Below are 15399 nucleotides of genomic sequence, written 5' to 3'. Positions count from 1 at the left end.
GATCTTTCCTACTTTTATAAACGCCATTCAAACCTGTTCGTCTACTAATGCCATTCCACGCCATCTCTCCGCTGACAGCTCGGAACATACCACTTAGTCGAGCAGGTCTTCTTCTTTCTCTCAATTCTTCCCAACCCAAACATTGCAACATTTTTGTAACGCTACTCTTTTGTCGGAAATCACCCAGAACAAATCGAGCTGCTTTTCTTTGGATTCTTTCCAGTTCTTGAATCAGGTAATCCTAGTGAGGGTCCCATACACTGGAACCATACTCTAGTTGGGGTCTTACCAGAGAATCATATGCACTCTCCTTTACATCCTTACTACAACCCCTAAACACCCTCATAACCATGTGTAGAGATCGGTACCCTTTATTTACAATCCCATTTATGTGATTACCCCAGTGAAGATCTTTCCTTATATTACCACCTAGATACTTACAATGATCCCCAAAAGGAACTTTCACCCCATCAACGCAGTAATTAAAACTGAGAGGACTTTTCCTATTTGTGAAACTCACAACCTGACTTTTAGCCCCGTTTATCAACATACCATTGCCTGCTGTCCATCTCACAACATTTTCGAGGTCACGTTGCAGTTGCTCACAATCTTGTAACTTATTTATCACTCTATAGAGAATAACATCATCCACAAAAAGCCTTACCTCCGATTCCACTCCTTTACTCATATCATTTATATATATAAGAAAACATAAAGGTCCGATAACACTGCCCTGAGGAACTCCCCTCTCAACTATTACAGGGTCAGACAAAGCTTCACCTACTCCAACTCTCTGAGATCTATTTTCTAGAAATATAGCAACCCATTCAGTCACTCTTTTGACTAGTCCAATTGCACTCATGTTTGCCAGTAGTCTCCCATGATCCACCCTATCAAAAGCTTTAGACATGTCAATCGCGATACAGTCCATTTGACCTCCAGAATCCAAGATATCTGCTATATCTTGCTGTAATCCTACAAGTTGAGCTTCAGTGGAATAACCTTTCCTAAAACCGAATTGCCTTCTATCGAACCAGTTATTAATTTCACAAACATGTCTAATAAAATCAGAAAGAATGGCTTCCCAAAGCTTACATACACTGCATGTCAAACTTACTGGCCTGTAATTTTCAGCTTTATGTATATCACCCTTTCCTTTATACACAGGGGCTACTATAGCAACTCTCCATTCATTTGGTATAGCTCCTTCGACCAAACAATAATCAAATAAGTGCTTCAGATATGGTACTACATTCCAACCCATTGTCTTTAGTATATCCCCAGAAATCTTATCAATTCCAGCCGCTTTTCTAGTTTTCAACTTTTGTATCTTATTGTAAATGTCATTGTCATCATATGGAAATTTTATTACTTCTTTAGCCTTAGTCTCTTCCTCTATCTCGACATTATCCTTGTAACCAACAATCTTTACATACTGCTGACTGAATACTTCTGCCTTTTGAAGATCCTCACATGGCAGCTCAGATGGCAGCTTGTCAAAACCAATTTTTCAAATTGTCCGCCACCACATGTTAAAGGTATGTAGCTAAAGAGAATAGCGCGTTGCTCTGCAGATTAAAGATGGCTGCTGTTTTCCCGCTACTACGATAAAGATAGCAGCACGGTGCTCCGTTCATTAAAGATGGCTGCTGGATATAATTTTAATTTGTCGCCACCCCATTTCAAAGGAATCTAGCTAAAGAGTGCAGCATGGTGCTCTCTTGATTAAAGATGGCTGCTGTAGAATGTTTCAAATTGTGCGCCACCACATTTCAAAGGTAAGTAGCTAAAGAGTGCAGCACTGTGCTCTCTTGTTTAAATATGGCGGATGGTAGCTGTCAAAAAAGCACCTAAATTTCTAAAGCACTTCGAATTTGCCGCCATCACATTTCAAAGGTATCTAGCTAAAGGGTGAAGCGCGGGGCTCTCTTGATTAAAGATGGTGGGTGACAGCTGTCAAAAGGTACGGGAGTTTGTTTCCAAACAAGAGAATATGGAATTTACCGCTACCACGTTTCAACGAAAGAGTGCCGCACTGTGCTTTCTGGATAAAAGATGGCGGATGACAGCTGTCAAAAAGCACGTAGGTTTGTAAAGCACGTGGAATTTGGCGGCACCACATTTCAACTAAAGAGTGCAGCACTGTGCTCTCTTGATTAAGGATGGCGGATGACAGCTAACGGAATTTTTCAAATTGCCATCTACTACGTACTTAAGGTAGTAGCCATAAAGAGGGCAGCACGGTGCTCTGTGGATTAAAAATGTCGGATGACAGCTGACGAAATGGCGTGCAAGAGGGCAGCACGGTGCTCTGTTGATTAAGGATGGCGGATGACAGCTGTGAAAAAAGCACGTGGATTTGTTTCCAAACAAGAGCACGTGGAATTTTTCAAATTGCCGCCACCACATTTCAAAGGTATGTAGCTAAAGAGTGCAGCACGGTGCTCTCTTGATTAAATATGGCGGATGACAGCTGTCAAGAAGCACGTAGGTTTGTAAAGCAAGTGGAATTTGCCGGCACCACATTTCAACTAAAGAGTGCAGCACTGTGCTCTCTTGATTAAAGATGGCGAATGACAGCTAACGGAATTTTTCAAAATGCCATCTACTACGTGCTTAATGTAGTAGCCGTAAAGAGGGCAGCACGGTGCTCTGTTGATTAAGGATGGCGGATGAGAGCTGTCAAAAAGGCACGGGATCCTATGCTAAGTCCGAGCGAATACCAACTTTCGTGCGTTATTGTGTTTCTCTTAGATGTTTCAGGACGACCTACCTGTAAGAGAAATGTTCTACATTGATAAAACAGATTAACTTATTCGCAACTGTAGGACTCATTACTTTTAGCAAAGCAAAGTAATCTCCGTACAGGACATGAAGGCCCATGGAGGGGTAGAAGATAAAGGCTGTAACCTCGACACTTTATGGCGTAGAGTAGTTAGCTCCCGGCACTGTGTAGGGCTATGTGCACCTCCGGAAGTAGAATTCTCGTTTTTGACTTCCTAACAAGAAATCAAAAAACTGAAGCATTTCCTTGGACATCACTAAAATGTTGTGTAACAAGCATTATAAAACTGATGAGAATGACCAGTATTTTATACGTTAGCCTCGTGTCGCAGATGGGCCGTGAAAATTGTAGGTTCGAATCCCTTCTGTTATTCGCCGCTGAAGATAGCTTTTACACTAGGCAAATGCTGCGGTCGTATCTAATTAAGAACACAGCCACTTCCTTCCTACTCTTATGGCTACCACCTTATCCACTGACAACAACCATCTTTATGCACGTGCGCGCATAATTTTTAGCATCGCTAACATCAGTGCTGGCATCTTGACAGACCCTAACCTCATGGCTGCCACCAGCTGCCGTTTTTAACCACGTGGATTTGACGTCTGGAATTTAAACTAGTAAACGGCTAACCTCATGCATGTGGTGGGGCGGGCATTTAAAAAACTAACATTCTTTTTCGACATCTTGCACGTGCACTTGTTTTCAACATGGCATATTTCAGTGCTACTACCTATTCGGAGCTAAACCATATTGGACGTAGTGGCGCAGAATTTAAATTGATCTTAACGGGACTTAGCCACGCCGCGGAATTTAAAACATTGCTAGGGAGCTTAATGACAAGCAAGCTGCTCCTTCACGACACGCTACTCTGCTCGAAGGCCTGCAGATTACTAAATGTTGTGTATTAGAGGGCATCCCTTCCCAACACGAAGGGTCTAAGTTTTATAACAAGCTGCCTATCTCGACAGCGCCTCAGTTATGGAGGTCAGCTCCATCCCTCTCCCTCCGTCGAGGCTTAGCTGCGTACCTTCTCCTCCTCGTCCTCCTAACAGCGGGACAATATAGACGACAGCACTGTCTCTCCTTTTGCAATTCTTAGCCTCCCATGTGTAGCGGTGAATAGCCTTATGCTTGAAGAATGTATTCGTAACTGCTAAACACATACTAGCACAGAAGTCCAGCAAACGCTTCCAATTCCCATTAGATTCCATATCTTACCCACATTTACCAATCACCCTTTCATATCCTTCAGTTCTATTACCAACTCTCGTATTGAAATCACCCATTAGCACTATTCTAACCTTGCTGTTGACCCTGACCACGATGTCACTCAATGCTTCATAAAACTTGTCAACTTCATCCTCATCTGCACCCTCACATGGTGAATACACGGACACAATTCTAGTCCTAATTCCTCCAACTGACAAATCTACCCACATCATTCGCTCATTTACCTGCCTAACAGAAACTATGTTGCTTGCAATGGTATTCCTGATAAAGAGCCCTACTCCAGACTCTGCCCTTCCCTTTCTAACACCCGACAAGTACATTTTATAGTCTCCTATCTCTTCCACATTATCTCCCCTTACCTGAATATCACTTACTCCTTGCACATCCAGATGCATCCTCTTTGCTGACTCAGCCAGTTCTACTTTCTTTCTTCCATAAGCCACATTAATATTGATAGCTCCCCATCGAATTCCATTGCGTTCGCCATGTTGTTTCCAACGAGTCCCTCGCCTGTAAAATGGGAGTGGGACTCCGTTACTCCCATAGGTCCGAGGCTTGCTTAAAATGTTCTGAGCTCGGTAAATTCATAAAGCAGGATGCTGCCCTACTTGCACATAGTCCAAGTGAGGATCTCTCCTCTAACGGGTTATGGACCACCGGTGAATTGTATAGTCCTAGCCGCCTGAGCACAAGGAGGGCCACGACTCAGAATATGTCCGAGATGCCCACTCCCATTCCATAGCAACTGGTATCCCGACACTCAGGACGACTTACTAGGCCACTCAGCCGTTGCCCATGGTTCATGAACTAGGACGTGACTACAGTAACCTACAAAAACAAAAAGTATTTAAAAACGAACATTAAGAGTTCAATTTGTTAAAGAAGTGCTGAAGGAATGTTATGAATGGCTTCTTGAAAATATTACGAAATGGTTTAGAAAATACAAGATCACAACTGTTCAGGTGGTACTCAAATATAAGTATTTTCATTCATACATAGGGCAGGAGGAAAGTAGATGATCCACTGTTTGAGCAGAACCATAAAAGCATAAATACCCATCTGTAATTTGGATTTTATATCTCTCAACGTAAGATTTAAATCTTCCATGATCCGATGGAAATGGCGTTAGGACAATATTTTACTTTAACTTCGGGGAAGAATCGTTCTCTTGTAACCTATCCTTGTTCCGTTGATTTGTCGCTTAACATAGCACACTGGAGATTCATCATATGTTATTCCGAAGTTTGATGTGGCGGCTAATTTTGCTAAAGAATCGTGTGTTGTTTATGACAAGAAAATATACATAGCAGTGGTTCGGATTCTCTTAAGCTGGATATCTCATACTTCAGTGGGTCATGTTTCTGAACACAAATTTATTTACATAATAGAAATAGCCATAATTTGTTGACCGAGTTTTCAATGTAATGTGTCTTGATAAGCAAAAGTCTCACTGTATATGCAGCCAGGAAGTCTCAAAATACAGAGGATACAGACTGTGATGGATATTAAAGCAAAGGAAGTAAAGGCTACTGGCAGCTAGTATCACGATCCCTCCCTTTGCTTGTGAAAATCTGGAAATTCTTGGACCAAATTAGAAAATATTACCGTGAGTATGAAGTACCTAGTTAGTCAGAAGCACGTTGAAATACTAATGATCCAAAACCAGATGGAAATCGATTCCATGATCCAATGATCTAATGACTAGAATTAAGGCAACGATACTCCACGATACATACGGGCGAAATCGCTGTGTAGACAAAAGACTTCTAGCAGTAAACAAACCTGTGGTTATTGATTTCAAGGTAACCGGAAGAAGTAGATGACATTGAGATCATGAGATAAGAGAAACAATGAAAGAGGAAATTTAAGTGTAAATTATATATGCATGCATTCTCGGGTTTTCCTGTAATAGTGACATGATCTAACACCACAAATGTTCCACCACATTTTGTGGATGATCTTCAATTTTGCTGATAGGAATATGGTTTATATGTACAAATACTGAGTAGGATGAAAATTACCATGCAGCCGGAGACGTTTTTAGATGTGCTCTGCAGGGAGTCAGTTAGTGAGCACTATCCTGTACGTATGAAGATACCACTCGTGGTCAGTTACCAAGGGTCAACAGTAGTAGGACCCTGGTAAGGGATAGGTTTAAAATCGATCCTACCATTCTATGTTAACTGAAGACAAGTAATATTAACGAAGGCAATAAAACATAAGAGCATATAAACACCAGAGTAGCTGCTGATTCCCTGTAGTTCAGGATAACATGCTGGAGCTGAAAGTATAAAACACGATTCCGAGTTATGCTTCTTCCAGATAAGCATAGTTCTTTCTCAGGTCCGTCAAAGATTTCTAGCATTTTCAGTTTTTGAGAGAATATGGATCTCTAAAAACGTTTGACAGTTTCCTAATTGCGGAAACCAGCGCCATTGCAGTTATAAACGTAACAATGCGAGCTGTGCCGAAGCTGAATGTTGGTGATAAGACGACGAATGGATTTGTTGTATTGTTGCAGGGGACAACACCGCTGCCATTCAGCGCCAGGAATCTTCCATCGCTTCACGCTGGGCCTGTGTCCTACCCAGCCTCGTGTTAGCCACAATCTTCCCCTGGCTTGCTAGGTGAGGCTTCCAGGTAGGTATTGTCTTCTCTTATGTTTGTGAACTAACGGTAAAGGATAAGTAGTATTCATAGTAGTTGAGTAAAGAATGGGTGCTTAGTCAGTATTTTCCCAAGCTGAGTCACCATTGCTTTAGCAGTATGACTAAAAGGGTATTGGAACAATGGGTGTTGTAGTATGTTAAAGGGGATTCTGGAACAATGGATGAAATGATCGCAGGGTGAGATTAGGGCGTCATAATAGCCCCACGCCGTAACCTACGAGGGCAATCCTCACTGGCGTAGCTTGCGTTTCATAATTCCAGAAAGTTCGGTCAGGTGAACTGTAGGTGAATTAGGACGTCAATAACATATTCCACGAAACCTAAACATACACAGGCCCTTTAGGGTCTCCCCTTGGAGCAGCCCATTCCTTCAGGTGACCTGTAGGTGTGTTTAGAACATCATTATTGCATCTTAACTTTACCTTGCCCATGAACGCTATTCTAATCTCACGCAGGCTCTTTATAGTGGAACCGTATCCGTCAGGCTAGCGACCGAGGATTTTTGATGAGGGAGTATTCTCCCGAGGCCCCACTTGGGAGCCCAATCGCTTAGGTGACCTGTGTGTGAGGTTAAGATATCATTATATCGTCTTGAGTTCAGCTCACCTGGCTTGTAATACTTGCGATTCATACCTGCGGAAATGTTTCCCTTTGAAGGTGTATAGTACTCTTAGAATGGTCTTGTGTGCAAGTGAAAATGCCCTGTGAATATGTTAGGTCAGTGTATCTCGCTGTGGAAGTATTTAATTTATTTCTTTTAAATTCGTAAGGAATTTCCAACGTGGGTTGCTTATGGCCGGAAATTAAAAAATGGAGGAAACGTGGCGCGATCGTCAACTGTCCAGTTGCAGGGTGCAGCTATGACTCCCACATCACGCTTTCGACCCTCCACCCTTCTGTTCCTGTACGATCGACTGATCGCAAGCGCTCTCCCTCGGAGACCAGCCACACTACGACCACCATGCTGGACGCAGCACCCTCAAACCGTGCCTCATGATTGTCAGCTGTTAGATAGCAGCTTTCACTCAGGCAACCAGATAGCGGAAACACCAACTTGCTGAATACAGCGTTCTCCTAGACCACAGGTAACACTAATTTAACAGAGGACAAGTTTGTTACCTTGGTACAAGGTATAGTGGGAAACTTATTACAAAATAGGCAGTTCCTTCAACTCTTGGTAACAGTTCCTGCACAAAAAGTTTGCGAAGAACTAAAAGAAACAATAGATTTCAACTCTACAGTTATCAGTGACTTTCGTAATGAATCAAAAGCTCGTGAAAATGACATTATTTTTTCAATTAGCTATAAGTCGCACCGACACTGATAGGTCTCATGGCTACGATTGGATAGGAAAGGCCTAGGAGTGGGAAAGAAGCAGCCGTGGCCTTAATTAAGTTACAGCCCCAGCATCTGCATTGTTAGAAATTGGAAACCACGGAAAACAATTTTCAGGGCTGCCGACAGTGGGGTTTGAACCTACTGTCTCCTGAATGAAGGCTCACGGCCAACTCTCTGGAGCTGAAGTCTTTATTAAATAATAAAATGGACGAGATTGATAATCGTATTCCAGTTTAGGGGTTGCTCGAAGAATCTGATCAGGATAAAAGTCAGTGACTCGCATAGGGTTGGGGCTCCTTCATCTGGGAATTCAAGGGCTATTATACGTTAATCTGTCTCCTGTCCAAGGGGATCATCAATTTTCCATGTGAAGAGTTAGTTACGTGGAACCAAAATGACGATCTTACCTCCATCTTTTGAAACAGGCAATTTGAATCTTCGCTGAAAAGCAGATGTTGACTCGTACTACAAGAGAGTGTGAAGAATACTGTTGAACTTAGGAAAGGATATCTCCTTGTGGAAATTAAATTAGTATGTTCTATTCACTATTCTCTTCTCTACTTTCGCTTCCGTAACACAGAACTCTATGTAATCTCATTAGGACCTGAAATTGAACATTCATTTTCTGCTTTTAACCATCCTAACTCAAGCAAGTCTTCTAGATTTAAGTCTTCTAAATTTCATAAAATCATTTAAGATCCATCACGAACCTGATTTGAACAGTCATTATTTGATAAGCTATATTTCGGTAAATTGTTTACTATTTTGTTAACTGAAACATTCATGTTATAGCTGTAGGTAAGACGTTTTCATACCTGACTCAGAGGTTAACATTCCTGGCCAGATTTGGTAAGAGAGGAGGATTAGCTGTGTACGTCAAGAACATTTCCCATACCGTTGTATTTCAGCTGTAGGTAAAGTATTATTTTCAGGCATCTACCGTTCTCCCCAAATTAGTTTGTAGAGGCGATGTATACTGTAATAACGTTTTTTACTATAAAATATGTTATGAATGGGCAATTTGAATCAGGGTCCTTGGAAACGGTAGTAAATGATGATGCACAAGAATACCATTTGTTGATACTTACCGCACTGCATATTTTCATTCTAATCTTAACACCATAGCTTAAAATTGTAATGATACCCTACTGAAATTTGCGCAGAACCCAGCGACTTAGTTTTCCGGACATTTGCCGTCTTCTTGATATCAACGCCCAGATTTGAAAGGAAATGGATCAGATTTAGAGATTTCCTCCGTTTTAATCCTGAAGCGTTTCGAGAACACTTAATTTCAGCTACGCACTCTCTCAGTGTAATATCGATGATAAAGTCACTAAATTAAATAATTTATTTTTTCCGTTGAACGGTAAGCATTCCTCATTAAAAGTAATTCGAGCCTAACAACCACCTGATCCGTGGATAACGTCTGCAGTTAAGAAATTCATCTCTGCACGGAACAAGACAAAGAGAAAGCATATCAAAGCTAGGAAGCATGAAGACTTTGAAACCTATCGCATCTTGCGTATTGAAACCAAACTTGTCAAAGTTTGTTCAGTATGATATCAACTCCGTCTGCTCTATGGGGAACAATAAAATCACTAGCTATTGCCAAGACAACTTTACATTGTACAACCTCATTCATATCTGCAGAATTACAGCCTTAATATTTCTTTAACCTGTCACCAGTGAACAATTCTCACAGATTATCCGAAAATATTCATAGATACATAAACACAAATGAACATCAACATGATCACTTTCACTTCTCACAAATTTACTCAGCGCATGTAGTGAAAGTATGTAAGAGCATCAATACCAAGTGGGTTGTATCTCACATAGCTCACAGCCAGGAGTCTTTCCAGCTAAGTTGGAAATAGCCAATATCCCACCTGTTCCAAAAGTTCCTTCTCCTAAAAATTTTATGGATTGAGACCAATCAGTATTTTGTCTAACGTAGGGGAAGGGTTAGGAAAGAATGTTTACCAACAACTCACTTCGTATGTAAATACACATTCTATTCTTAACACGTTTCAGCCTGGTTTTCGAATAGGCGATAGCACCACGACGGTACTTCTGAAAACTCACCGATGATATCAAGTTTGCAATGGACAGAAAGGAACTATCACTCCTGGTACTATTCGATTTAACCGAGGCAGTTGATAGAGTTCATCATGGCCTTCTTTTGAGTAAATTACACACGATGAACATCAACATGATCACTTTCACTTTTCATAAATTTACTCAGCGGATGTAGTGAAATTATGTAAGTGCATGAATACCATCAGCTCTTTCTTGGTTTGAAGCGTTCTTGAACGGGAGGACTTAGCCTTCAGTATTTGATTTTTTTCTCTAAATGGTCTAGTGTACTTTCTGGTACTCCTCAGGGCTCCATGTTGGGTTTCTTTTGTTTTCACGGTATATAAATGATTTGCCGGTATTTTCACGCCACACGAGACATCGTATGTTCGCCGAAGGTTTACAGATATGTTACAATTTTACTGAGAATCGTGTTAGCGAGTGTATTAGTAAAATAAATCTAGATGTAGAACGCCATGTCATAATTTGCTATTACATTAATTAATACATGAATTACATATTTTGAAATATAGGATAAATTTACCACATATTTTCGACAGGGATTAATTTTAAACGGTTCCGTGGTCAAGTACGTGGAATGTGTTAAGAATACTCCATGCCGAACAATTGGTCAAGGAACTGTCTGGTATATGCATCAGTTTCGATGAAAGAGTAAGAGAGCATCACAGTCGTCATCTTGAGGGGCGTAACCCCACTTTAACGGATAGTTGCCCTTCCCGACGCCAATTGCACAGGATGGCGGCTATACACAGCACCTCATGAGACGGCCTAGGGGCGCTTGCGCAAGATCGCGGCTGCTGTTATGAGACGGCCTAGGGGAGCTTGCGCAAGATGGCGGCTATATACGGCTCCTTATGGAGGAATATGACGGCTATGGGCGATTGCGCAAGATGGCGGCTATACATGGGCTTTCATGAGATGGCTCTGGGCGATTGCGCAATATGGTTGCTATACAGAGGCTCTTGTAGAGAAAGATGCCGGTCATGGACGATTGCACAAGATGGCGGCTATACAAGCGCTCTTATGGGAAAAGATGATATCCAAGGGCGCTTGCGCAAGATGGCGGCTATTCGCAGGTTCTTATGGAGAAACCTGGCTGAGGAGGCCTACTACACAAGATGGGGGCTATACACAGGGTTATATGCAGAAAGCTAGCTTAGAGGCTACTACGCAAGATGGCGGAACCTATTATGGAGAAAGCTGGCTGAGGGGCACTACGGCGCAACGGCGGCTATACGCAGGCACTTAGCTTAGAGGCTATTGCAAAAGATGGCGGCTATACACACGCTGTTATGACCTCCTCCTCCTCCGTCAAGGCACAGCTTTATGTCTCTATCGAACAAGTTTAAACAAGCATTACTATAACGACGTGATATTATGAGTAGTATAAGTTACGGGATCGGGCGCCACCTCCGCCTCCGGCTCTCGGAAGAATTTTGGCGGGAGATTTGAATTTTGGTGCGAGATTTGAATTTGTAAACAAAGCTACGTGCTTTTTGACAGCTATTATGAGACAACAACGCATCGCTAACCTCATTGCTGCCATCTTGACGAGCCTAAACCTCAGTGCTCCCAACTAAACCACACTAGCGCGAGATTTGAATTGGTAAACAAAGCCACGTGCTTTTTGACAGCTACGTGCATTTTGACTGCTGTCATCCGACAACAACGCATCGCTAACTTCAGTGCTACCATCTTGACGAGCCTAAACCCCAGTGCTCCCAACTAAACCACACTAGCGCTAGATTTAAATTTGTAAACAAAGCCACGTGCTTTTTTGACAGCTACGTGCATTTTGACTGCTGTCATCCGACAACAACGCATCGCTAACCTCAGTGCTGCCATCTTGACGGGCCTAAACTTCAGTGTTGTCACCCTTACGGCACTAAACCTTACTAGGGCGAGATTTGAATTTGTAAACAAAGCCACGTGCTTTTCTGACAGCCACGAGCTTTCTGACATCTGACATCCGCCATCTTGCATCGCTAACCTTAGTGCTGCCTTCTTTATGGTACGGCGTATAATTTAAAATTCGCGTGCTTTTTTTGACAGCTGTCACCCACCATCTTGCATCGTTAACCTTAGTGCTGTCCTCTTTACAGCACTACCTTTGAAATGTGGGGGCGGCAATTTCCATGTGCACTTGTTTGGAAACAAATCGACGTGTTGTTTTTTTTGACAGCTGACAACAGCCATCTTTAGCTACATACCTTTGAAATGTGGTGGTTGGTAATTTAAATTCCATGTGTTTTTTGACAGCTGATATCCGTCATCTGGCATCGCTAACCTCATTGCTGCTATCTTTGCGGAACTGCGGGTAATTTGAAAAATTGCGTTCGTTACGTGCGTTTTTGACAGCTGACAGCAACCATCTTTAATCAACAGAGCATCGTGCTGCCATCTTTAGCTACTACCTTCATCCACTATCTTGCATCGCTTACCTTAGTGCTGCTATCTTTACGGTACTGCGGGTAGTTTAACACTAGAACAGCGGAAGGGTTCAATATGACACCCGCCTTCAATTTTTCTTTAATAACGTGCGCACTCTTGTGTCATTTTCCTTCAAATATTTTGACTGTTCATCTTTTTTCGTCCCGTTCACGGAGCTGTATCGCACCCAGCAAAATATTTATATTTTCATTGATTTCTGATATGCCATACCCTGGACAGCGGGAGGGGTCATTTTGACACTTGTACAATATTCCTTATTACAGCAGTTTGCATTGTCAGGCAACAGCGTGTACCCCGGCCATTATTAGGGACAGCAATTCATGAAGGACACAATGTCAAGAGATAGATTTCGGGAGCTTCTCAGATTCCTCGGCTTCGACGAGAAATCAACCCGAGCTGAGCGCCTGCCAACTAACAGGTTCGCTCTTGTCTCTGAAATCTGGGAAAAATTCGTAGAAAATTGCCTTCGCTGTTACCGCCCAAGTAAAAATATTACAGTCGATGAACAATTACTTCCCAGCAAAACCAGGTGCAGATTTACCCAGTTTATGACAAACAAGCCCGACAAGTATGGACTCAAATTCTGGATTGCTGCAGATGTGAACTCAAAATACATCTGCAATGCTTTTCCATACCTTGGTAGAGTTGACGCGCGTCCTGATAAGCAGCCTCTGGGAGAGTACGTAGTACTTCGCCTCATGGAGCCGTTTCTAAACCAAGGGCGAAACGTGACGACAAACAGCTTCTTCACATCATTCCAACTTGCTAAGAAACTCCAAGAGAAAAAGACTTCGTTGGTGGGAACAATCAACCCCATCCGTCGGGAAATCCCTACTGAGGTGAAGAAGTCCAAGTGTGAATTGTTCTCTACAACCATCTTGCGACAGACTGGGAACCCACAATGCACCTTGACAGTGTACCAATGAAAGAAGAACAAGAACGTCCTTCTTCTCAGCACACGACACCTCAAGTAACAATCAGCACAGAGCGAAAGAAGAAGCCAGAAACTGTAACATTCTACAACGGCACAAAACACGGGGTAGATGTGGTAGACCAAATGTCCCGTAAATATACCACCAAGGCTCCATGCAGAAGGTGGCCAATGCATGTCTTTTACAATATCCTTGACCTAACAGCTATCAATGCTTGGGTCATTTACAAGCAAGTAACGGGTAGGAAGATAAAGCGGAAGAAGTTCATCATCCAGCTGGCAAGTGAACTAACAAGGCGGGGCGAGCAAGGGCAACAACAACAACAACAAAATGAGGAGGAAGTTGCAGGACCATGTCCATCTAAAAAGCGGAAGAAGTGCCAAGTTGGTCTGTGTAAAGGCAACAAGTCTAGCGATGCCTGCAGCAAGTGCCTCAAAGCAGTGTGCGGAAAATAGAAGTTGTGTGTGCAAAATGTGTTTAGCGTGTTTTCAGTTTTCCTAAAGAATGCCTGAAAATGTATAATCGTTGTAATATCGACGACTAACTAAGAAAAGGTGTTCAATTCGTTCATTTTGTGAAAACTTCATAGAGAAACAGAAACATGGTGAGTTGTGTGTGAATATTCATGTGTCCATCAGTAATATAAAAAATCCATACACTAATGTCAGGTATTTATGTGAAAAATAAAGTTGTAGAAACACAGTAGAAGAAAATACATCTCTTTTTTGTGTTCTAATTTGAACGTTTCCTAGCATTCCTTATGAAGTGTCAAAATGACCCCTTACCGCTGTTCTAGGTATGTGAGATTTTCAGCTGTTCTAGTGTTAAAATCCACATGCATTTTGACAGCTGTCATCCTCCATCTTGCATCGCAAAGCTCAGTGCTGCCATCTCTCGCTACTACCTTCGAAATGTGGTGGCGGATTCTACAGCAGCCATCTTTAATCAACAGAGCACCGTGCTGCTATCCTTAGGTACATACCTTTGAAATGTGGTGGCGGCAATTTCCACGTGATTTTTTGACAAGCTGCCATCTTTAATTAACAAAGCAAACAAGGCCACGTGCTTTTCTGACAGCTGTCATCCGCCATCTTACATCGCTTACCTCGGTGCTGCTATCATTAGCTACTACATTTGTAATGAGGTGGCGGCAATTTCTACGTGCTCTTGTTTGGAAACAAACCCACGTGCTTTCTTGACAGCAGCCATCTATAATCAAGAGAGCACCGTGCTGCCCTCTTTAGCTACATACCTTTAACAGGTGGTAGCGGGCAATTTGAAATATTCCGTCAGCTGTCATCCGCCATCTTTAATTAACAGAGCACTGTGTTGCCATCTTTAGATACTACCTTCGAAATGTGGTCGCGGCAATTTGAAATTGTATCCAGCTGCAATCGTTAACCAACAGGGCACCGTGCTGCTATCTTTAGGTGCAAAAATTTGAAATATGTTGGCGGGTAATTTGAAAACTTCCGTTAGCTATCATGAACTTTGTACATACGTGAACCTACAGTGACTCTATATGTACAGTGTGGCCAACGAGTGCTTCATTCAAATTGGCTCAGCCATGTTTTAGCCAAATGTCCCGTCAGCTGATTTAAACGTATGTATTCAGCACAGGGTAAGATCACTCTTCATGCAATTTCAGCGAAGTACAGGCTACCTGTATCAACCTTAATACACCGAAAATATGTTCTTATGAAACACGGAAGATTATTTAGTATTATTAGTTAAGAAATGTGTGTGAATTTACGTATTTCTGAGGTCTGAGTTTTGAAGAAAATTACGCCAGTCTGTTATGCATATGGTAGCAGAAACAAATCAGGAAAGGTTTTTAAAATAAAATTGGGCAATTGCTTGTTTTCAGCACGTTATAAGACGCTCACAACAACGAGAA

General features: G+C 42.1%; 1 protein-coding gene across 2 annotated transcripts in view; it reads left to right on the top strand.

Annotated features, from left to right (window-relative positions):
• Window positions 1-15399, top strand: part of LOC136864958 (lachesin) — a 1585794-nt gene that overhangs the window by 1409562 nt on the left and 160833 nt on the right. Inside the window, exon 9 of one of the 2 annotated variants that reach the window (XM_067142365.2) lies at window positions 6537-6646. The exons of the other annotated variant lie outside the window; for it this stretch is intronic. Coding sequence (XP_066998466.2) covers window positions 6537-6646 — 110 coding nt within the window. Of the gene's footprint in view, window positions 1-6536; window positions 6647-15399 lie in introns of those variants that run through there. 2 annotated transcript variants of the gene reach the window in all.

Source organism: Anabrus simplex, chromosome 2 (genome assembly GCF_040414725.1).
Source record: "Anabrus simplex isolate iqAnaSimp1 chromosome 2, ASM4041472v1, whole genome shotgun sequence".
NCBI lineage: Eukaryota > Metazoa > Arthropoda > Insecta > Orthoptera > Tettigoniidae > Anabrus > Anabrus simplex.
Note: the sequence above shows the minus strand (reverse complement) of the source record. Positions and strands in the feature narration are given on the sequence as shown.